This window comes from Palaemon carinicauda, chromosome 7 (genome assembly GCF_036898095.1).
Source record: "Palaemon carinicauda isolate YSFRI2023 chromosome 7, ASM3689809v2, whole genome shotgun sequence".
Taxonomy (NCBI): Eukaryota; Metazoa; Arthropoda; class Malacostraca; order Decapoda; family Palaemonidae; genus Palaemon; species Palaemon carinicauda.
Window position 1 is genome coordinate 28,086,064 of NC_090731.1, and position 25,077 is coordinate 28,111,140.

At 39.7% G+C, this 25,077-nt stretch overlaps 1 protein-coding gene across 2 annotated transcripts in view; it reads right to left on the bottom strand.

Moving 5' to 3' along the window:
• Positions 1–1,424: 1,424 nt before the first annotated feature.
• LOC137643907 (muskelin-like) overlaps positions 1,425–25,077 on the bottom strand; it is a 163,285-nt gene continuing 139,632 nt past the window's right edge. For both annotated transcript variants that reach the window (XM_068376658.1, XM_068376657.1), the window contains 3 exons: positions 14,702–14,813; positions 8,842–8,981; positions 1,425–2,586 (listed from right to left, as the gene is read on the bottom strand). In XM_068376658.1, the coding sequence (XP_068232759.1) occupies positions 2,268–2,586; positions 8,842–8,981; positions 14,702–14,813 (571 nt within the window). In that variant the 3' untranslated portion in view covers positions 1,425–2,267. The remainder of the gene's footprint in view (positions 2,587–8,841; positions 8,982–14,701; positions 14,814–25,077) is intronic.

Below are 25,077 nucleotides of genomic sequence, written 5' to 3' on the forward strand. Positions count from 1 at the left end.
CCGGTTCTCCTGACTCCTGTAGAATACTACACGACAATGAGCAGTATCCTGTTCTAACTGGCAGAGTTATATATAATGATTACTGTACAGTATTTAAGTTTATCTACTTCATGTTGAATATTCAAGTAGATATTACATTATTACACTGTATTTTATCATATATACTAGTTTCCATTAAACATTAATTTCTAAACAAAATTGAAAATATTCTATGTAAGAGTTGAGGTACAGTATTTCAATTAGAGCATAGACTTACCAAAGGTAACAAGTGAGTTTCCCTTCAGGGGAGAAATTGTAAGTGTTTGCCAATAAAATGAGAACTTCATGTACATACTGCACACATATTTCAAGCTTATGTGTATTTACTTTAGTACTATGACCTAACTTACATTTAATATTATTTCTTGATGATGTAGGGATGATGGCAATTTAATTTACAGAATTGCAACATTTACACTGATGTTGACCATAATTTCTTATATCACTTTGTTTCAATGACAGTTATGAATGGTTTGGTATGAGTATCATTATAAATTTTATTCTTGAGTATTGAACCACAAAGTAAAGGGAAACCATCTATTCAAACATGTATTTACTAGGGATGTTGTGTTCAATAAGGCTTGATGCAGTTATGACTGAGCACACTAATTCGAGATCTTAACTGGGTTAGAATATTGCTAGTCTTTATCTAATGACTGGCCAATTGGTATATTAGTTGCCAACTTGAAGCTCAATATGTTTAGACGTCAAGTTTAAGTACATGATATAATGACTTGAATGGGTTTTGCTTAGGTTTATGTTTATAGATTTGGTCTCGGGCCTGTGATGCCATCCAGAAGCCAAGTGTATCTTGGATAAAAGCTTATTTAAACTGTGAGGTCAAATTTAGAAGAGGCTGGACAAGAAGATGGAAGGAGGGAATGAAGCAAGAACGGAGGTAAAGCAGAAGAATATAAAGCAAGTGTAGCTAGACTACAGAGGAAAGCTGTCAAAACCCTTAATTAATGTCTACAGTTCACTGCAAGAGGTACAAAAACAGTAGCCCTCTACAGGGCATTTGGCTCTTAAATCTAGAACAGTATTAGTATACTGTATTTGTACTGTTTAACATATGCCGAGCATGCTTTAGTTAATGTTGTAAATGGTGCCATATATTATATTAATATCATCCTTATGTTAAATTGAGAAAAGTAAGCTTGAAGATGTTAGTCTCATCTTTCACAGATATTGTATCATCTCTTAATGTAATAAAGATATTGCAAAGGAATCTCAATAATCACTTAACATCAACCAGTATAAAAAATAATTGAGGAATGTACTGTAACTATACAACATAAAATCCAATTTCGTATTGTACCTTTACTGCAAGGCAGGGGTCCTAACCTCCAACAAGAAGATATTAATACAATAAATGAATACACTAATGACTCAACAAACTTTATTAAAATATAAACATACAGTGTGAATAAACCAAAGGAGAAATTGTTGACAAATGTCAAAAGTAATCAACATGGAAAAAATGATAATCCATATTTCCATATAAAAATACAAGGACTCAAGTGGTGGGGGGTGGGGGAGGTGGAAAAATGAAAAGTTTCCCATAAATCATAATTTACAAAATACTGTGGAATCTTTGGTAAAAAAAAATTACAGCTTGTAATTTGGAAGAAATAATTCTATTGCAGAATTTTTGTTTTGAAAGCCTACCAATTAATGCTGTGAAACATGAATTCTAAAAATGCAGGAATAAGCAATTAATGTAATTGTACATCATTCTATTTGCCACATTCAATTGCACTTTGAAATAAAGGCAAAATATTTTAGCATCTTTACAGAAATGTACTGTAAATTCCTTCTTTATTATTTTAAAAGTGAAGATAATTATGTTTTAACTACTAAATGACATTCATTAAATAAGTTTTGTCCCAACAGATGTGACTTCAGCTTATAACATAATTTGTCTTATTTCACATATTTTACTGAACTACAGCCAATTCAATAAATCCATAGCAATTATCATATAGCTCTTCCAATACAAGTTACAATATAATGCAACTAACAAAAAAAGAGCAAAACAAGGCCATTTAGGGTAAAAAAAACCAATGTAAACATTTGAGAAGAGGGAGAGACAGGGGTGTGTGTGTGAAGGGGTATATTCCATTGCATATTAAAAAACGAGGACTTTTCATGGCCGTTTTCATCCTGATCTTGAAAAAGCTGCCAATCAAATCCAGATCAAGTTCATCTTGCAAATACCTTTACCAAATTCAATAAGGTATGAGGTCCACTAGATTACCTCTGGGTTGAGTCATATGTTCAGGGAAAAACTGTGTTAATTTATCAAATAACAATGTTCGACTGTTATGATGCCATCCCAGGTTGCTTCCTTTTAATTTTGAGTTTTCCCCTTCCTCCCAATGAGCTGCCTGTAGAAGAGTAGGTTCTTCCGGAGGCTGGAAAAGTGTCGAGGCCAGTGCTTGGAACTCTTGGACTTGTACTGGATCAGAGTGGTCTACAGCATTATGTAGTTGAGTTTGCAGGTACTTCAAGGCAGAAACTGAATCATCACGAGCCAGCTCGCTAAACCTTCAAAGAAATGGCATTCTAAATTATAGAAATTCTGCCTCTTCTCAGAGACTGTTAAACTAATCTGATCCAGTTACTTGGTTTAGGTAACAATATTACCTTGGCCAACACATGTCTTGAATCTTTGAAATATTGAATTTTTTAAATAGATATATAATTGTGTAAAAAGATACCATTTGAGCCAGTTCCACATGCGACCTAATGATTTCCACTTCAAGATCAATTGAAACTATACAATAAAAAACAACTGTCCTGAAAAATGAAAAACCTTCAGGCAAATTTGCCAACACTCATTGGTATTACTTTTGAAGTGTAATCAGCTTTTCCATATTAAAGGAACAGAAAAATACATTGATGTAAAAATGCATTAATTTTTATTCTCCACCTTTTTCTAAGGTTTAAAGTAATGACAGAATATTGAAAATAAAATTACTGTATTTCAATACTTACCCAACATTCTAATTAGGTATACTGAAGGTAATCATCTGATCCCTAGTTTGTATAATATTTTTCACAAAGGCCTCAGAGCAAGTAAGGCTCTTTTTAAAATTTCCAATGCTGTACAGAAATTACCTGATTGTGACCTTTATTTTAGTACTACCATTGACCATGGTGTACCAACCGTGTGTCACACGATCGTACATAAATTATTTTGTATATATTATGCTTGTATCTGCGCTCTTCCCTCGCACTAAAAAGAACCTGAATAATCATGTCTGCGGTTTTCTTCTGTAACATTGTCTGTCTTGTGAACATGAAAAAGCCTGTTGCCTTGAGGCTTTGTATATAAAGGAGAGTGTTCTATAATAAATAACTCAGTTGATTGCTTCCTGTCTTTGAGTCACAACCTTGCTCTCGGCCCGTCACAATGGCAATGTCAGGCCACAGCTTCCAATCTTAAAACAGATGAGAGAAGGTGGGTCTTTTCTTAGCATCATTATTGAATTTTCAAGTAACAAATTGCAGAGTAGTTGTAGATGGGAACCATAGTGACTATAAGAATGTGATATCTGGTGTTCAGGGGAAATGTTCTCGACCCATTACTTTTCCTATTATATACACATATTAACTTTGGCCTTGAAAACAAGCTTGCTGCATGTGCAGGTGAAGCTACTCTCTTTGCATCAATTCAATCTCATGAATATAGTTGTGTGGTTTTTGAATCCCTTAATAGATATCTAACTAAATTTAGTGCATAGTGGAAATTATGGGGGATGAAAATGAACCATATCAAAACTTTAAATATAATTGTGAGTAGATTAAGGGTAGTGGCTGATCAACATGCAGATCTTTTCACTGAAAATGTCTACATACAGCTCATTTAAAATTCTAGGCTTGGTTCTTGACTGAAAGTTCACTTTGGAGAAACACATCTGGTCTGCTTCTTTATTTGATTAAAAAACTAGCATATTGAGAAAGTTTTGAGAATTTTTTTGTGATCAATCCATCCTGAGGAAATGTTTTAATTCTTTTATCCTGCCATGTTTGAATATTATTCTCCTGTCTGGGCTTCAGCTGGAGACTCCCATCATAAATTTTGGATAAAAGCTGGTAGTCTATTAAATTCCTTATTCCTGATTTGGATATTAATCCCTGGAATTGCTATTCAGTTAGTTCTTTGTGAATGTTGCAAAATATTTTTCACAATTCTTATCATACCTTGCAATCAGATCTTTCGTAACATCCAATACACCTTTCTAGGTATGCACTCAATTCTAAGTCTTGTCGTCCCCATCAACAGGCTCAATATGAGTGTTCCAGATGTTCTATTCTAGCTGTGACCTGACAGTAAAATGGTCTTTCTAATTTGGTAGTTAACCAGTGGAACTTGAGAAGTCTAAACTTGTTGCAAATGCTTTTCTATTGCACGGGTCATGTAAGTCTCTTTTCATTGTTTACGTATGACTTGACTATTAAACGTTACAACAGATCCTAATAATTAAAAAAAAACTCATTATTTCTTATTTATAGTTTTTCTGTTACATCTCTATTTCCTTTCTGCATTGAGTTACTTTTCCTGTTGGAGCCATTAGGCTTGTAGCATTCGGCTATTCAAACTAGGGCTGCAACTTGGACAATAATAATAATAATAATAATAATAATAATAATAATAATAATAATAATAATAATAATTAGCCTTCCTACAATATACCACTATATGGTAGCCTGAGGCTGGCATCCATAATCCATCTTTCATGTTTGTCTCCATTAGATGTGGGGAGGAGGGTGGAATCAAATGTATTTTGGGTAAGTATTCAAATAAGTCTTATTTTTGAAATTCTGTTATTCAAATATGTATTGCCCAACTTCATTGTACTGACTCCCACATTATCCAGATGGGTAGTGGTAAACAATAGGGAAGGTCATGGAAATTCACTCTGAGAATAGAGATGAATGCCAAAAATGCTATGTAAGATCCTTTCCCTGGATCCAACCATCAGATAAGTTATAAGGAAATCCGATGCTTAGAGGCCTCTCAACTTTTCCTCTCATTCATATTCAAAATGGTGAGAAGACTAGTAACTAAGACAAATTTCTTTATCCTATAGAGTATTATCTCATTATACAGACTACAACCAACCAAAACCAAACTATGCCTAGTCAAATGAACCTACCTGAAGAAGTCAAGGTAATGGCTTAACTACCCTGAAGTACCTTAACTTAGGCTCACAACTGCATCACCAAATAAAATAATCTACAGTATGTGAAAAAAAAATGAGATTACATACTGAATCTAAAATGTTTCTTGCCACAAGCAGGAGACTTAGTGGAAAACATAAATCATAGATCACTTGAACTTCCTTTAAGCATGAGGAAGCAGAAATGGAGTTACACCTCTATTGATCTGAACTCCTTACTTTAAACCCTTTCACTGCTTAGTCAAAATTTGAAAAGTGGGAGACATCTTTTAAAATAATTCAAATCATAGCAAGTTGATATTCATTGGAAAGGTCTTGATGAGAGCTTTCCCATAAATATAAAAAAAAAACTTGGGTTTGTGTGGTCTTGAAAGTTTTTTCTACATACATACATACATATACCAAAGGCACCTCCCCCAATTTTAGGGGGTAGCCGACATCAACAATGAAACAGAACAAAAAAGGGGACCTCTACTCTCTACGTTCCTCCAGCCTAACCAGGGACTCAGCCGAGTTCAGGAGTTTTAATTCCCCACTGGCAGTAAAGGGTTACAAAGGGAAGATATCTCATAAAATTAGGAAAAATAACCATTGCTCCAATGTCATGCATTTTTACTTTGAGGGAAGGAAGAATACTCATCTTAGTTATGGTGAGCATCTACAATTAAACTCATTAAGAAAAAAGATAATGTTCTTTGACATAAGGCAAGAACTATCTTTAAATTTTTTTTTTTTTTGAGATCCCTGAGTCCAGTCTGCTGGTAGGGGCCAAATGTCAGGGAATCACTCCCTTTGAGCCCAAAACAAAGCCAAGAGTCATCCTTGAACTTCATGGACATCTGTACCTGTTGACTGTCCTGATCCCAGCTGGCCAAAGGAAGAAATGCAATAAGATCTAGACTTGACCAGTCTTGAAGCATTTCACCTCTCCCCACGTTTGAGGTCCTGGTACTGGAGAAATTTTTTTTTTATTTTTCAATAAACATACGTGGTAAAACAATTCCAGCTGAGGTTATCCCTATTTCTTCTACACCAGTTAATATATTTGAGGATGAAGACTTTGGTGGGAAAAAGTAGATTCTTCCTGCTTAACTGATCCACCAAGTTCATCTTTCTGGAAACAAACTGTGTTATCAGAGCAATATTTCTGGCTTCTGTCCAGCATAGAAGCCACTGAGCTAACAAGGAATAGGGGGCTTGACTTGGTCTCTCCATGTTTTCTCAAATAAGACAATGCAATGGAATGTCCAAGTACAGAGAGACAGTCTTGATCATTACTAGATTCTATACCAACGATTACCGTGCTAGGCGGCATACCTTAGCAATCCATGTATACCAACGGTTACATAAGCGGATGAGCAACCCGGTGGAGTAACAAGAATGATATGGCTTTTAGAATAAATTGCAGCTCTGGGTAATTGATGTGGAGCTTCTTCTCGACTGAGTTGCACATTCCGGACAGCAAATGGTTTGTTGTCTTGGGTGATAAAAGATCACTGCTGTCCACCAGACAGCACAAGACTCCTGTACTTCTCTAACAAATCAGGAGTTGATAACCCTGCCATCTTTGCAAAGAACATCTACACACATGATAACTAGTCAAATCATGAGACTGCTTGGAGGGTAGTCATACTAGAGGTCTCTCCAAGGGAGTCTCCCTCTCAGTGATCACACTAACAGGTAACCGGAAGCAGTGCTGAGGTAGAAGACTCTGGCCCTAAGAACTTTCACTGCCTCAAAGTGTGGAGTTGGATAGTGAGAATCTTAGAGCCACAGATCTGATCGTTAACTCGATCCAGTGCAACAACCTCAATAAAGGCACACTTAGATTCTGGGTTCTCTGCTTCCATCGATACTTGGGCAAGGTCCAATACCTACACGGTAATACCATGGTCTGGGAGCCATTCACCTCCCCGTAGGAGAGGTGGTGTTGTCAAGAGCCTTATTCTTGCAACTAACACTGGTCTTGCAGGACTACTTCTTTAAAGAAGTGTTAGAATTAGAGGGGAAGAAGAGGAGGAGTGAACTCACTTATACCTCTTACCAATTTTCCCCTCAGGTACTGCAAGCAAATAAGTCGTCTGAGCAGCCATCGACAACAAAGCTCCCCACAGGGGGAACAACAGTGTTGCTCCAACAGAAACTACAGGGGAAGGGGTAGGCACTTTGACTGGCTCTCATGACACAGACACAAGGACTGGGGTTACTGGTACATAGGTGACTGGCACTGAAGCTACAATCACATTTTTACTGGCCCAGGACCTTTCAAGCTTCACTACTTTACTTCCACAGGAGATGAAGCTTCTGAGATGCCTCCTTAGCTGCTGTCTTGGCTTGGGGTACACTGGGGAGATACCACTGGGCACACTGGTACTAAGGTTACACTGCTGCAATGGGATCACAGACAGCTTATATCAATGGTCTCACCATTAACGTTACAGACACAGAGGGAAAAGTAGCCTTAGCAACCATCTCCCTCAAAAATGAAACTGAGGGCCTACCTGCAAGGCAGGTTACTAGTCGTTTACCTGCAAAGAAGAGCTTCCAACCCATGTTGGAGTGTGGCAATTACCTCATACTCCACCAACCCTGAAAATACTCGCTGAAATAGATCCACTTTTTTGTTGCTCCTGAAACATATTCCTAAGGACCAAGCCAGGGGCTGCACTGAATGGCAAAATTGATGAGGAGAAGTAAGTGCTAAGCAGTCTCCCCACCATAGTCATGAGAGTTGCCAAGAATTATGAAGAAGTCTTACCCTTGCTGCTCCTCAAAGGATGTGCTTGCCTTATGGGAGGCCAGGATCTACATTAGCCATATGAGGATAACTGTAAAAAATCAAGCCCCTAACGGTCCCTATGGTGTAGAGTGAATATGGATTCATCGTCGGTTTAGCCATAAACCAAAGCGGTGTACATCCTTCAATCTCCTGCAAAATCCTGCTTCGTTTCATCACTATCACAAAGCCAGAATCATCTGTTCACACTACAAATACTGTATGAGAAAAAGATTAAATAGCTCTAAGTAAGATACAACAATAGACAGTCCTCAACTTAAAAATATTTGACTTACAAACATCCAGTGATACAAACACAAATCTAACTGAAATCATAAATCTCAGATATTATATCAAAAGTTCATAATGAAATACTGCAATGAAACAATATAATATAATTTAACGCAGTAAGTAAGATGACATTTGCAATACGAAACAGGACTATTTGTTGACTTCTGCAGCTGAAAATTGTAGGTATGTGAGTTAGGTAAACCTACCCTAGGTCAAAATTTAACAAAATTTTACTTCACAAAGCTTCTTTGAACCTATTAAGTTTGTAAGTTGAGGACTTTCTATACATCATTACTTATTGTGGCAAAGACAAAAGTGAAATCTTTGTCAAGTACCTTATTGACGACTCCAACAGCCGTTCTAGATCCTCGGGAGAAATTTCCTATTCCAAAGCCCCAAGAAAGTTTGTATATGCATAGGAACAAATATCACCATTTAGTACATGTCATAATTGAATCTTTATTTCATAGATCATTTAACTATCTATTTTTGAAAATCTAAATCAAATTGCATAAAAGCAGGTGCCAGTAAAAAGAAAACTGTGAATACCTATGCTTTCGGATGAGCAGGATGCAAGTGTGCAAGAGCTGCTCTGCAGTAGGCCTACAGAGACGTAACGACCAGAAGTCATCTAACCGCATCTTAGGAAGAGATGCTTTCCCTGGGTTGCCTCCAAACAGGTAGTGTACCTGAAATGAAATAACAAAACATACGGAAGCTGCAATTAATCTGCATTAGTGATCTTCAATAACTTTGCTTCAGGAATCTCAATGACATCCATTTTTACATAAAACATTATTATTATTATTATTACTAGCTAAGCTACAACACTAGTTGGAAAAGCAAGATGCTATAAGCCCAAGGGCTCCAACAGGGAAAAATATCCCAGTGGGAAAAGGAAATAAAGAAATGAATAAACTATATGAAAAGTGATGAACAATTAAAATAAAATATTTTAAGAACAGTAACAACATTAAAACATCTTTTATATATAAATTATAAAAAAGACTTAGGTCAGCCTATTCACTATAAAAACATTTGCTGCAAGTTTGAACTTTTCAAGTTCTACTGATTCAACTACCTGATTAGGAAGATCATTCCACAACTTAGTTACAACTGGAATAAAACTTCCCGAACACTGTGTAGTATTGAGCCTCATGAAGGAGAAGGCATTACTATTAGAATTAACTGCATACCTAGTATTACGAACAGGATAGTACTGTCCAGAAAGATCTGAATGTAAAGGATGGTGAGAATTATGAAAAATTTTATGTAACATGCATAAGGAACTCATTGAACAAAGGTGTTAGAGATTAAAACCTAGATCAGGAATAAGAAATTTAATAGACCATAAGTTGCTGCCCAACAAATCAAGATGATAATCGGCAGTTGAAGACCAGACACCTAAAATTCTTAAAGTCATACAGAATTAAAGAAACATTATCAATGCTGAGATCTGGATGTTGAGGAGCATCTGTCCTTGATTTACATCATTATTGCAGAATAGAGTAATAGTATAATGTATATTTTCCTTTACAACGAAAACTCATATTCTTATAATCTGAGGTGGTTCTGAGAGTAAAAAAATCATTACTACATATGACTTTGAATTAAGAACGAAAGTTCTTAATTCAAAGTCATATGTAGTAATGATTTTTTAAAAGACTGAGGTTTGTGTAGTTAGGAAAAGATTTTATATTATTAATATAAAGATATAAAGAACTCATAACTTTTCACTTGCATTTTTTTTTTTGATTACTTCTGATAACAATAATCTGTGATAAGTGGCTGCTGAAATTCTGCGTGGAATACCTTGTGCAGTCTAGAGAATGCATGGAAAACACACTGTAGGTTGTAATACCTTACATGCAATATGAAAATATTGCATGTAAGGTATTACAACCTACAGTGTGTTTTCCATGCATTCTCTAGACTGCACAAGGTATTCCACGCAGAATTTCAGCAGCCACTTATCACAGATTATTGTTATCAGAAGTAATCAAAAAAAAAAAAATGCAAGTGAAAAGTTATGAGTTCTTTATATCTTTATATAAATAATATAAAATCTTTTCCTAACTACACAAACCTCAGTCTTTTAATATAAGAGTATGGTTAAAACTTGGCTGGAACTTCAGCTGTTAAAACTTTAACAAGGTGTGTTGGTAATTATTAGTGGGTAGCAGGAGAAGCTCCATCCACTCACCAGCACAATGAGATGCAACTTAGACTTTCACCCAGGCCTTGCGGGGTGGTTGAGGCAGGAAGTGAAGCTTAATGAGCTCAGGTTTGTATAGCAGAGAAAAAAATTTGTTGGTAAGGCATATGCAGCATTGGAGTCATCCTCTTCTTTCAAGATACAGTATTATAATCTTATATGCAAGAAAGGGGAATTTTACTCCAGAATTACTTCAATCACCTCCTGAATCAGATTGCTATCTACTGAAAGCCCCTTGACTTACTACTAAAGCAGAAGAAATAACAGTTTCTATATGGTCTTCTTGTGAACATTCTACATTCAGAGAAGATTTACGAAAAGTGAAATCTTTCCTCATTAAATGATGACTCTCCTTATGATAGTTGTTAACTTCAGGGGATCTTATGAAACGAGGCTCTAAAATGCAGGTCACAAACGTATCAAGCACCCATATGCACTAGATGAACAAGGCACGGTACCTTAAGTGTCAAGAGCATTAATAGCTCGACTAATGCTACCATCAGAGGAGCGATTGGCATGAGATCTTGGAGTGCTATCAATTTAAGATACAGAAGAAAGAATAATAGAGGAGCTATTAGTAGAAAATGTAGAAGTGCTATACAGTATGAGTGAAAATCCTAGGTGTTATTGACATAATTGTCATCCCATTCTGAGGTACTACTGGCAAAATTGTAGGGCGATTCCAAGGCACTATTGATGTGACTTTTATTTGTGTTATAATGTTTGGTTCCAATATCTGAAGGAGCCCAAGTCTGGTAAGAAAATCCACAGTACTCTGTGAAGAAGTGTGATGTACGCTAATGCAGCAAAGATGAACATTGTGAGGAACCAAAGTATGGCACTCATAATTCAAGACCAATGGGATGCAAGAGGTTTTAATGTGAAAAGCCTATTTGATTAAGAAGTTGTCTTGCAGAGATTCAAATTGGCATCTCTCATGGTACAAAATTATAGAAACTGCTGATTCATAGGAAAATGAGTACACACCAGTGAAGTGCTTTGCACAAGCACGAGTCTCCACAGCAAAAGAAACCAAATGAAACTACCCAGCATCAAGATTCCTGGGTAATGATTCAGAACTTATATACCTGAGAAATTGAAGCCCTTCTAGCCATTATCAAAGGATGATGACTTACCTGAATATAGGAAAAATAAATTGCTCATTGAGGAGCAAATATTGGTTGTGATACTTTCAATTCATATGTCTTGATATCAAAATTTGAGAGTGCGCTATCAGTTTACACTAGCCTAACTTGAAAAGCAAGTTTCACTATGCGGCCAACTTCATTTTGACTGACCACCCCTCCTTTATTGTCTCTCCCCTCTCTTTAAGCAAGGCTTGAGGTATGTATGCCTCAAGCTCACTGGGGTTATTTTGCCTGGCAATAACTACTGAAATGAAATGTCTGAGTCAAAATAATCACTATCTTCCCATCAAACAGAACAAGCCTCCTATACTTTACTAGAGAGTCAGGGGTTGACAAATCCATTGTCTGCAAAATACGTTACGGGGCTTGACCACTGGTTAAGCCACAAGACTGCTTGAAGAACCATGGCTAAAGTCTCCACGGCCGCTGATTCAGAAGCTAAGAAGGAAGGGCTTTCTAACCTGAGTCTCTACTAAGGCAGGCCCTCAACAAAGAGGACGCTGATAAGTAAACTGGTGAAAGCAACGCCGTTAAAAAACTCTGGCACATAGAACCTCCAAAGGAGGGATGGGGATGTTGCTGGACAGACTGAATACAAGAAAATTCTCAGATCTGCACATCTCATTGTTCACTTAAGCCAGATTTACACTAGCAAGGCCCGACAACAGCAGCCCCAGGTAAGGTCTCTTACCATGAGGGATGCCAACGCAAGGGCCCACCTGTTGCTGGTGTATTGGTCACCACACCCAATTTTTTGCATTTGAACATGAGTGAGATAACCTCCAAAAAGGAAAACTTCTGACCTTTTAGCCACAAGAATCCAGACCCTCTCATCCCTCATAGCAGTCTACTCACGAAATCTATCCCTCTCCCATAAATAAGAGCGGTTGGGTCCAAGAATGGAGTCATCCACATATTCAGGGTCCAAGGATGGAGTCATCCACATATTCAGGGTCCAATGATGTACTGAACTGATCCTAGCTGCGGTTGACATTGGAAGGAGAATGATCTGACACAGATCAAAGGACAGATAGGTATTCCATACCCTTCTCTCTGTTGATTGTGGTACGAAGCAAGCCATGGCTCCATGTTCATGAGCACAGGGCCACACTGTATCACCCAATCACATGTTGCAGTTAGCTGTATACATCAATGTCCTTGAGAGGTGCCACCTTTTCTATTCAGGATTCAAAAGTATCCCAGCAAGAAGATAAGGAAGTAGAGCTCCACTGTCCAAACTGGAAAGGTGAGGGATGGAGGTCAAGCTGCTCCAACACGTACCCAATGGAAATATTGATCAGGCCCACTCAGGGCTCTGCTCTTCCAGTCAGTGGTTACTGGGGAAGCCATGCCGAGCCCCTGGGGGCCGCACCCACAACCCGTAAGCCAGGCAGGCGCCATCAACATCTCTCTAAAGATAGGTAAGACTGCTAGAAGTATGACAGAACTTAAGACTGCTAGAATTATCATAGAACTTCTTGCAACTGGCCTCTCTGGACTTCTTACAATAAGAAGCGACAGAATAAGGAGAATCAGAAGAGGAGGAGGATGAGCTGGAAGAGGAAAACAAGCATATACGCTTCTTCCCCTTACCACCTTCTTCACAGACTCTCCGTGCTGAGGAGTCGAGGTCTCAATCGACCATTGAGGGGAAGACTAAACAAGAGCCACAACACTGGGGGTTACTGTCATGGGGATACAATAGGAAATATCACTGGCATTGGCCTTGGAGAAGGTGTAACAGGTACTGGAGTCACTGGCACAAGGATTGTTATGGGAGCCACAGGACCCAGGATCACAGTTACAGCAGATACTTTCTTGTAAAGACACCATCCTCACTAGCACAGGGCCCACTATGAGAGGCCAGGGACCCAGGTCACAAACACAGAGGGCACATTCTTGTCCCTTAGACACCAGCCTCACTGGTACAGGAGCGAGTACTATGGGCATGTTTGGAGCACACAGACACCAAACTCACTAACACTTTGATTACCAGCACAGATGCAAGCACTGGCAAAATTTTCTGTTCAGGCCTCACAGATATTAGTTTCACTGGCACAGGGACGGTCACTGGAGGCACTCTTGGGTCTCACACACACGCTTTACTGGCACTAAGAACATTAGTGGCAAAGTAAGCTTAGCTGACAGCTCCTTTAGAAAAAGGCCACACTCTACACTCGGCACACAATGATTGCGTACAATCTTGCCCCTACAAATGGCACAGAGAATGTATATCTACCTTTAATTTAGGCAAAAAGCATTTGTATCGTCCACCTTTTTCCATAGCATTTACATATTTCCTGCTTTGTCTCCATAATAAAAGACAAAGCTAGCATACAAAAATTCATAACTGTACGCAGAAAAGAATTAATAGCCTTGCTATAGGGCGCACCAGTACGTCTGTACTAGTTGCAGCTGAAGACAAAAGTGTCGTTAACATCCTCATTTATATATTCAATGGCCACTACAGCTCAGCTGAAAGACATTCCCTATTTTAAAAGACAAAAGATTTGTATATGAGTAGGACCAAGCTAAAATGGAAAAAAAAGAAATAAGTAAATTTTTATCAACCAAAAAATATACACCACAAACTAATATAAACAATGATATATCAACACCAAGCCATAAACAAACAGTTGAACCATTTGTATTACTTCACTTCCACTCCCAGGTAGGCTTTCAGCCTGTCAGTGGCATTTGTATTACAAAATTATAAAACATATCATTAAAATAACAGTAATAGCACAGTACAACTAAAGGAATCTTTGTAAATCAAAAAACAAATTACAACAGAAACCATTTTGTAAAGAAACAATGAGAATTGATAAACACTATGCTATTCATACATAAATAAAAGCAAAAAACTTTTGACAGGAAGGACAGACCTTATTATACTACTGTAAAGGAAGTCTTTCTTACCACAAAACCATCAAACCACTTGCCCAAAAAAGATATTCAGCACACAAGTTTCCTTGCCAAATAAGACTTATGTAAAAATATCACTCATTCATATACTGTATTCCATAAAAGGCTAAAAAATCCTTACCTTTTTCGTTTCATCATACACTAGTTGGTGAGCAAATCTTGGGCAAGGTTCCATGTTCTGCACCCTACACAAGTACGAATCCTCAGCTTGTTCATTACGAAAAATACAAGACCTACAAAAAAGGTTACGTAAATATTTAGTATGACTTTTGATTAAATAAATATATGAAAGTAAAACATTAGGTTTAATCAATAGGTATAGTAATCATATAATTGGTAGCCAATAATTGTTTTAGTTTGCTTAACATTTATCATTAGTATTTATAGGCCAAACATCACTGACATCTGCTTTTTCGTTCTCATTCGTACATTTAAAAAATTTTCAAATTCAACAATACCAACATCTAAAAATAAAAACCATAAAATATTTTTAACAAAATTTTGCTTTTCCAATACAAACTCATCAATAAAACAAAACCTACCCATGCATTACGTATTAATCTCAAGCGTAACAGTTCATTTGTAGAAGAAAAAGAGGACCCGGTGGATCAGGTTGGATAGTATGTGATCCTACAGATTTCAACTGAATCATTCTTGTGAGTCTGATCCAGCTACAGTAGATCAGTGGGGTTGGGAGAAAGGAAAACAGGTTACTGTAAAATAATGGGTTTCTAGTGATAAGTTTAGAGTTAACCAAAGGGACAAGGGAGCTCCTAGGCAAAGAAACCCTGAGCCCCAAGGGTAACAGGGGTTCAAGAGTTAAGTTGGAACCCTTTGTCGAGATTGAAAGAACCTAAAAATGGTTATTGGAACCTTGAACAAGAGGAAGAAAAACCTCTGATATATTAAGCGAAGCTGACAGAGCATAGTACCAACAGGAAAATCAGAGTAAACTAACTAACTCTTATGGAAAGAAGTCGTCTTGCATCTGAGGTGCTGACAAAAGAAGAGTCAACCTCCAGATTCAAATAGGCTAATAGATGAAAATATCCAAGTGATGCTAAGTGAAGAAAATATTTTCTAAATACCATGGGAATTTAATGACAAACACCCTGGGAGTGCTTATCAGCAAGAAAGGTATAACATCCTAGATCCAAGAGAAAGGTCTAGCTCTTGCACAGAACATTCGATGAACAACAAATGATTTGAGGTAACCTAAAAATCTGAAACAAGTGTTGTATGTAGGAGAATTGATATAAAGTTAAACTTTTGTATGTCCAGGAAAAAAATTACCACTGTAGGGTAGAACAATTGTCTCCTGCCAAAAGCCTAAAATCAGTTAGGGCCACCAGGTTCCAGCTTGAGGGCACTAGTAAATTTTAGCCAGAAAGTGATAATTGGCAGAAAGGGACTTTTTTCAAACCTGTTAACAATTTATTGTTAAATACTGATAAAATTTAACACCAAAAGGGTATAAATTAAAAAAATCTATGAACTTCTTGAATAAAAAAATTGTGGCATCTTAACTATGCAAACTGAAAACAGAAAAGCATCCCACCGTACATTGTTGGTAGCCAAAAGTAGCCAAATCTTGACTTTCGATATATATTTTTTCCACATTGGTCTCTATTTGGTTGCCATGGATAAGTGAACATGCAGGTAACGAGCACACACATAAAGAGGACCAACTGTATATGATTGTAAGATTTATATGATTATAATAATTGAGTAGACACACAGATATGCACACACTGTATGATATATATAAAAAATTGATTTAATAACCATTTACTCTTTTATTTCCTAAATAGAAAGTATTTTCAGATCTCCCAAACCACAAAGAGAATAACTATATTATCTGATTACTTTGCTTACCTCAGAGCATTTTTCTATACTGAAGGCCTGAGCCCATAAAAAGGAAACAAAATAAGAAAACTTTTAATTTTGAGGTAAATGTTGATATGAGCCAAGCTTTGAGAGAGAAGTAATATAAACATCAGGTGAGTATAGATAATATAAAAATAAATTAATTTTGCAGACATAGCTTACATAAACTTAGATGCCACATTTTATGGTTTCCTAAGCTATTCATCAAACATCTTGTTAAAAAAGAAGGTAATTCCTCTTTACTTCTTGTCAATACCAGACAAAGGTTTCACTGATTCTGTAATAATTTATGTTCCTATTCATACTCTTTCTTTTTTATCTAATTATCTACTGTACTTTATTTTCTTAAATTTATCTATTTCATTTAAAGTGTAATTTCTGTAGACACATACTAATTCCAATATATTAGGAAATCTTTTACAATAGATTGGGCTTTCTTTTTAAGTGACTAGGATTATAGTCCAATTAAATCAATTCTTGAAATTGGTGGTTCACAAATAAGTTGCCAAATTTTCTAGTTTGACGAACCTGAAAATTGTCAGGCTAATTGCTTTCAATCACTGGTTTCAGCATTGAATAAAACAGAGGGTGAATGTGAAGAGCAAGAAATAAATGAAAACTGCAGAAGGAACAATAATCCTAAATTTTTCCATTAATAAGGGACTTTGTGGAATTTCTTAACATATCAGGAGACTAGCATCAATTCTAGATCATAATCTTCCTCCCACCAACGAGTGGGTTTAAATATTTTAAATGATGAACAGTTTGCATTTGCGTAGGAAAAAAATAACCAACTTTAAAAGTAATTTGTATTTTTTCTAGTTATAAAAACCTGATTCCTTTAAAATAGGGATGACTTCAGTAGCATTAAAACAGTAGTTTGTTAGCAAGTGATGGCCCACGCAGGGGAAGCCTGCCCACCCACCTGTCACAGAATAGCCCCTCTTGTCCTTGGGCATAAGAATGAGAGAAGTGGTTGTATTAGTAAATTGAATTTAAAGAGATCTTGGACTGGGAGAGATTGTTGAGTTGGGAAATTAATTCAAAGGACTCAGTTTTGTATAGCTAGAAAAACTTCAAATCAAACCTTTTATCTTCTAAAATAGGGAGACTCCCTTATTGATTGGAAGAAGTCCCCTAGAACCAAGAGGAAGATTCCCTTCTTCATTGGAGACGTCATCCTTCCTGGTCATGTATGAAAGCGAGGAAGGCGACTCCAATAACCTCCTCCCAGCTAATCATAGGAATGTAGAAGCTGTTAGGGCCTAGGCCAGTGCTGTACTGGTTTAAAAGGTCAGTACTAGAGTATGAAACATATTTCCCAAACAGGGAACACATCTCCCAAACAGGGAGGAAGTGTCAGTACTGTCAAAACATGCATATCAAGAGAAATGGTTTAACAATACACCAACCGATCCTTCCTTTTGCCAGGAAAATGGAAGATATGCTTCTTGACAGACACAGACTGCAAGAGAGGTGCTCTGTCGTATAACTCACCTGCATCAAACGTACGACCAGCATGAAACGGTTGCGGCTGATGCATTCTGTCGAGTGGTGAATAAGAAAAAAGTAGAAAACCCAGTAATTCTGTTTCTCATTAAGATTTATACTGAATGCATACTAGGTCCCGTGAGAACTCGCAGTGTTATTCATTTTGCCTTGTTTTGAGTATTGTTCTCCTGTCTTGTCTTCAACTGCTGAATCTTCTCTTAATTTGTTGGACAGCAGTTTATAATCTATTAAATATGTTATTTTTATTAATAAAATAAATTTTTGAATATACTTACCCGATAATCATGTAGCTGTCAACTCCGTTGCCCGACAGAATTCTATGGAGGGATACGCCAGCTATCACAATACTAGAAGGGGGTGTATTTACCAGCGCCACCTGTGGCCAGGTACTCAAGTACTTCTTGTTGACACCTCCTCAATTATTCCTCGGTCCACTGGTTCTCTATGGGGAGGAAGGGAGGGTCGATTAAATCATGATTATCGGGTAAGTATATTCAAAAATTTATTTTATTAATAAAAATAACATTTTTCAATATTAAACTTACCCGATAATCATGTAGCTGATTCACACCCAGGGGGGTGGGTGAAAAACCAGTGTACAAGACTAAAGGATAGCTAAGTATCCCGTATTTCATATAAGCAGTTATCCACAATAACAATGAAATAATAAGTACCTGGTAAGGAAGTCGACTTGAACCGTTACTCTGCCTTTAATAAGATCGTCTTCCTTACTGAGCGCAGCGTTCCTCTTGGGAGGCTGAATCAACTCAAAGGTGCTAAAGTATACAGGGCTGCAACCCATACTAAAGGACCTCATCACAACCTTTAACCTTGGCGCTTCTCAAGAAAGAATTGACCACCCGCCAAATCAACAAGGATGTGGAAGGCTTCTTAGCCGACCGTACAACCCATAAAAAGTATTCAAGAGAAAGGTTAAAAAGTTATGGGATTATGGGAATGTAGTGGCTGAGCCCTCGCCTACTACTGCATTCGTTGCTACGAATGGACCCAGGGTGTAGCAGTACTCGTAAAGAGACTGGACATCTTTGAGATAGAATGATGCGAACACTGACTTGCTTCTCCAATAGGTTGCATCCATAACACTCTGCAGAGAACGGTTCTGTTTGAAGGCCACTGAAGTAGCCACAGCTCTCACTTCATGTGTCCTTACCTTCAGCAAAGCAAGGTCTTCTTCCTTCAGATGAGAATTTGCTTCTCTAATCAGAAGCCTGATGTAGTAAGAAACTGAGTTCTTAGACATTGGTAGAGAAGGCTTCTTGATAGCACACCATAAGGCTTCTGATTGTCCTCGTAATGGTTTTGACCTTCTTAGATAGTACTTAAGAGCTCTAACTGGGCAAAGTACTCTCTCCAGTTCGTTCCCCACCATGTTGGACAGGCTTGGGATCTCGAACGACTTAGGCCAAGGACGGGAAGGAAGCTCGTTTTTAGCCAAAAAACCGAGCTGCAAGGAACATGTAGCCGTTTCAGATGTGAAACCTATGTTCCTGCTGAAGGCGTGGATCTCACTTACTCTTTTACCTGTTGCTAAGCACACGAGGAAAAGAGTTTTTAATGTGAGGTCCTTAAAAGAGGCTGATTGGAGCGGTTCAAATCCTGAAGACATTAGGAACCTTAGGACCACGTCTAGATTCCAGCCTGGAGTGGACAACCGACGTTCCTTTGAGGTCTCAAAAGACCTAAGGAGGTCCTGTAGATCTTTGTTGGAGGAAAGATCCAAGCCTCTGTGGCGGAAAACCGCTGCCAACATACTTCTGTAACCCTTGATCGTAGGAGCTGATAGGGATCTTACGTTCCTTAGATGTAACAGGAAGTCAGCAATCTGGGTTACAGTGGTACTGGTTGAGGAAACTGCATTGGCCTTGCACCAGCTTCGGAAGACTTCCCATTAAGACTGATAGACTCTGAGAGTGGATGTCGTCCTTGCTCTGGCAATCGCTCTGGCTGCCTCCTTCGAAAAGCCTCTAGCTCTTGAGAGTCTTTCGATAGTCTGAAGGCAGTCAGACGAAGAGCGTGGAGGTTTGGGTGTACCTTCTTTACGTGAGGTTGACGCAGAAGGTCCACTCTAGGAGGAAGAGTCCTGGGAACGTCGACCAGCCATTGCAGTACCTCGGTGAACCATTCTCTCGCGGGCCAGAGGGGAGCAACCAACGTCAGCCGTGTCCCTTTGTGAGAGGCGAACTTCTGAAGTACCCTGTTGACAATCTTGAACGGCGGGAATGCATACAGGTCGAGATGGGACCAATCCAGCAGAAAGGCATCCACGCGAACTGCTGCTGGGTCTGGAATCGGAGAACAATACAAGAGGAGCCTCTTGGTCATCGAGGTAGCGAATAGATCTATGGTTGGCTGACCCCACAGGGCCCAAAGTCTGCTGCAAACATTCTTGTGAAGGGTCCACTCTGTGGGGAAGACCTGACCCTTCCGGCTGAGGCGATCTGCCATGACATTCATATCGCCCTGAATGAGCCTCGTTACCAGCGTGAGCTTTCGATCTTTTGACCAAATGAGGAGGTCCCTTGCGATCTCGAACAACTTCCTCGAATGAGTCCCTCCCTGCTTGGAGATGTAAGCCAAGGCTGTGGTGTAGTCGGAGTTCACCTCCACCACCTTGTTAAGCTGGAGGGACTTGAAGTTTATCAAGGCCAGATGAACTGCCAACAACTCCTTGCAATAGATGTGAAGTGTCCTTTGCTCCTGATTCCATGTTCCCGAGCATTCCTGTCCGTCCAGTGTCGCACCCCAGCCCGTGTCAGATGCGTCCGAGAAGAGACGGTGGTCGGGGGTCTGAACAGCCAATGGTAGACCTTCCTTGAGAAGAATGCTGTTCTTCCACCACGTTAGAGTAGACCTCATCTCTTCGGAAACAGGAACTGAGCCCGTCTCTAGCGTCATGTCCTTTATCCAGTGAGCAGCTAGATGATACTGAAGGGGGCGGAGGTGGAGTCTCCCTAACTCGATGAACAGGGCCAGCGATGAAAGTGTCCCTGTTAGACCCATCCACTGCCTGACTAAGCATCGGTTCCTTCTCAGCATGCTCTGGATGCATTCTAGGGCTTGGAAGATCCTTGGGGCCGACGGACAAGTCCGAAAAGCTCGACTCTGAAGATCCATACCCAAGGAGACAATGGTCTGGGATGGAACGAGCTGAGACTCCTCAAAATTGACCAGGAGGCCCAGTTCCTTGGTCAGATCCATAGTCCATTGAAAATCTCCAGACAGCGACGACTTGTGGGAGCTCTTAAAAGCCAGTCGTCTGACGGAGCCGGACACAAGATCATGATACTGCTGCACAGTCTGTAAACTGTCAATCATGGGCAAGCGAGGAAGTACAGTGACAACCCGAATCTGTCTAGACTGTCTGGGTCGTACAGACAACTCCTTAACGGGTTGCTGAGGTTGCCGCACTGCGTCACAACAAGTCCCTTCTGTTGGTTGTTGAACGTCTTCCCCGTGACACATTGACTCCGTAAACAAAAAATCCTCTAACAAGGACTAAGCTTGGACTGCATGTCATGCAACACAGCTCAAGGTCTATGGGAGCAGGTGTGGTAACAGACGGGATTAGCGGCTGAAGTGGAACCATTACCTTCCCTGTAAGCATGTTATGCTTAAATAAAAGTCCATAAGAGGTTATGCAGCTAAAGGCTCCCTCCAAATGACAGAGTCCTCAAGGGAATATCAGAAGGAGGGAGAAAAGAACTTTCTCATCTACAGGGACCTTATCCTAGAAAAGCTAAGTTCTCTGAGTGAGGGTTCACTGGTGTAAAAGCAGCAGACTAGAAGGCAACGTTATGAAAACTGCTTGACAGTCTAGTGAGTTGGCAACAACCCAAGATGTGTTGAGAAGCATGCGGTAAGGTATGCAGAGCATGATGTATGCAGAGGATGCTGAATGCAGAGCATGCTGTATGTAGAGCATGTTGTATGCAGAGCATGCTGAATGCAGAGCATGCTGTATGCAGAGCATGTTGTATGCAGAGCATGCTGAATGCAGAGCATGCTGTATGCTGAGCATGTAGTAAGCAGAGCCTGCTGTAAGGAAAGCAGAGCGTGTGCATGGCGTTTAACATTTCTCAGAAATTCCATGACCAGTGCTAGAGTGCTTTATGCATGCTTGCATGGGGTTTAAACCATGGTATGAAAATGGAGGTAAGGTATGCTGAACAGCAGAGTCAGAACGAGCTGGAACAACAATAGTTGTGGTTTCCTCTTCAAGACTCCGATGAGGGAACACCTGAGGCTCAGTCTGCAAAGGCTGAATAAAAGACAAGCAGAAGGAAGGCGCATGGGTGGAGGAGGCTGACTCCTAGCATGAGTGGTTGAACCCAAGGGTTGCGCTTGCTGAGCGGTTGGCGGAAGCGGAGTAGCAAGTTCCAGTTCCTGTGGTGTGAGCGGAGCGCGATGAGGAAGAGGTTGCGCAGAACAAGGTAAATATCTCGCAAGCTGAGGCTCCTGAGGCGCAAGGCTAAGGTGTTGTGGTGCTTGCCTTGTGGAGGGTAGAGCTCGCTGCAGCGAGAGCTGAGGAGACTGACTCATGGACGGGAGAGGTTGTTGTACCTCAACCGAGTGTTGCATCACTGGTGGAGCAGCAAGTGGAGGCGGAGGAAGAGAGGTATAATCCTCCTGATCCCAATGTAAAGGTTGCCTTAAGGAAGGCGGAGGCTGAACACCACAGGGAACAGCAAACTCAGCACGTGGCTCAACATCGTACGCCTGGCAGGTGGAACTGCTGGCAGGTGGTACTGCGATCAGGCGGAGCGAGTGTAGGTGGAGGGAGTGTAGGCGGAGGCGGAGGAGCAACACTCTCAGCCCGACACTCACGCATCAAGTCCGAAAGCTGTGCTTGCATGGACTGTAGTAGAGTCCACAACATCGTACGCCTGGCAGATGGTACTGTGATCAGGCGGAGCGAGTGTAGGTGGAGGGAGTGTAGGCGGAGGCGGAGGAGCAACACTCTCAGCCCGACACTCACGCATCAAGTCCGAAAGCTGTGCTTGCATGGACTGTAGTAGAGTTCACAACATCGTACGCCTGGCAGGTGGTACTGTGATCAGGCGGAGCGATCATAGGCGGGGGGGAGTGTAGGCGGAGGCGGAGGCGCAACACTCTCAGCCCGACACTCACGCATCAAGACCGAAAGTTGTGACTGTATGGACTGCAGTAGAGTTAACTTGGGGTCGGCAGACACTAAGTTCTGCTGAGGTAAAGCCTTAACAGCAGAGATCTGTTGTGGCAGAACCTTACTCCTCTTAGGCGGAGTGTAATCAACTGATGACTGAGGAGAGTCAGAGCTAACCCAATGACTGCATTCGGGTTGTGAACTTTAACTTCGTACGTCTGGCATAGGTCTGGACTTAACGTTTAAGAGGTCTTGAGACCTGAGACCAGCGTTACTCTGCCTTTATTTTCTCCCCTAATCTCTTCTGCAGACGAGCAAAATAAGGGCTCAATCGTCTGCGGGTAGGAGTGACGGTCTCGGTAAGACACGCCCACAACCACCGAGAATACTTCTGTGCGCCGATCAAGGCCTGCTGAACCCTTATGCCCTTCGACATTGCTTCTCCCCTGGGCTTGGGAGCTTGCAAGAGGTCCCGGACTGGGAGGACGACTGGCGCGCACAAAAGTACCCTCACGCACTAATCACTTATCACTTTGATTTCTGTTTGCACTTATTTCACTGAACTCGAAACTTTAAGTGGTTTGTACCTGAAATACGCAATTCTATCCTTTCTCAAAGTTAGTAATTGCGAAAACAGAATTACAATGTAACAGAAAAATCTAATGAAAGATAATTCAGTGGTTGGAAAGAGACTAAACACTAGATCACTCTAGAAACGTTTAGTTTCTTCCCCTAAAGAGACTAGGGAGAAGAGCAAAAACGATAACGACGTTACTCGTACGCCTGGCAGGCTTGAATGAAACGTTTATCCTCTTTCTCCCTCCGTCTCTATCTCTCTCTCTCTCTCTCTCTCTCTTGACTTAGAACCTGAGAGAAGAGCCCAATCATATATATCGTTAAAACATATTATTGTTAAAGGAAAAAACTGAAAAGTTCCTTTATTAGGATCAAAACCATTAAGTTAAGAAAGAATGAACAAAACGCTAGACACGGTTACTCTTACTGCAACGTGAAACCGTGAACATTCTTTCTCTATCGTAACGATAGAGTGCAAGTTGAACGTTCTGAACGTCAACAACTGCAGAGACAAAACAAAACGTTAGTTCAACTTTGAAAACAGTACGAGACTGTCAAAGAAAATCTTTCAAACTCTGTGGCGGAAATAGCAAAATATGTTAACAGGTAAAACCGAAATGACGGGCTCAAAGTTTATTAACTTCGGTAAAAGACCGCCTACTATTAGGAAGGTCGAATATAAACAAATATAAAAATTAATTTTAATGAGTTTATAATAAAAGGAAGTTAATCGAAGAGGCCTATAAGAGGCGGAGAGATATAAAATAAATCTATAACTTTTGTTAAGCAAAATTAAGAAAGAGAGTCTATACTCTCAGACACCAACACTTCCGTCTAAGGGAAGGGTCGGCCATTGAAAGGTGAACGAGAGTTCATACTCTCTCGTCACCATAATTAATCAAATTAATTCCAAAAGCTAACTAAGCTAATATAGAAGTTTCCAGTAAAGCGACAGCCGAAATCAAAGAGAAATACTTCACCAAAGTCGTGAAAATACTCCAAGAACATAAGCGTATCCCAGAACGTCTTGCCGGAAGCATGACAGAGGAATAATTGAGGAGGTGTCAACAAGAAGTACTTGAGTACCTGGCCACAGGTGGCGCTGGTAAATACACCCCCTTCTAGTATTGTGATAGCTGGCGTATCCCTCCATAGAATTCTGTCGGGCAACGGAGTTGACAGCTACATGATTATCGGGTAAGTTTAATATTGAAAATTGTTATTCCTGATCTAGAAATTAATCTCTGACACCCTATTTTAGTTAGTGTGTTATGCATGTTACATAAGATTTTTCATAATTCTGACCATCCTTTGCATTCAGATCTTTCCAGACAGTACCATCCTGTGCAGTAAATTCTAATAGTCATGACTTTTCCATC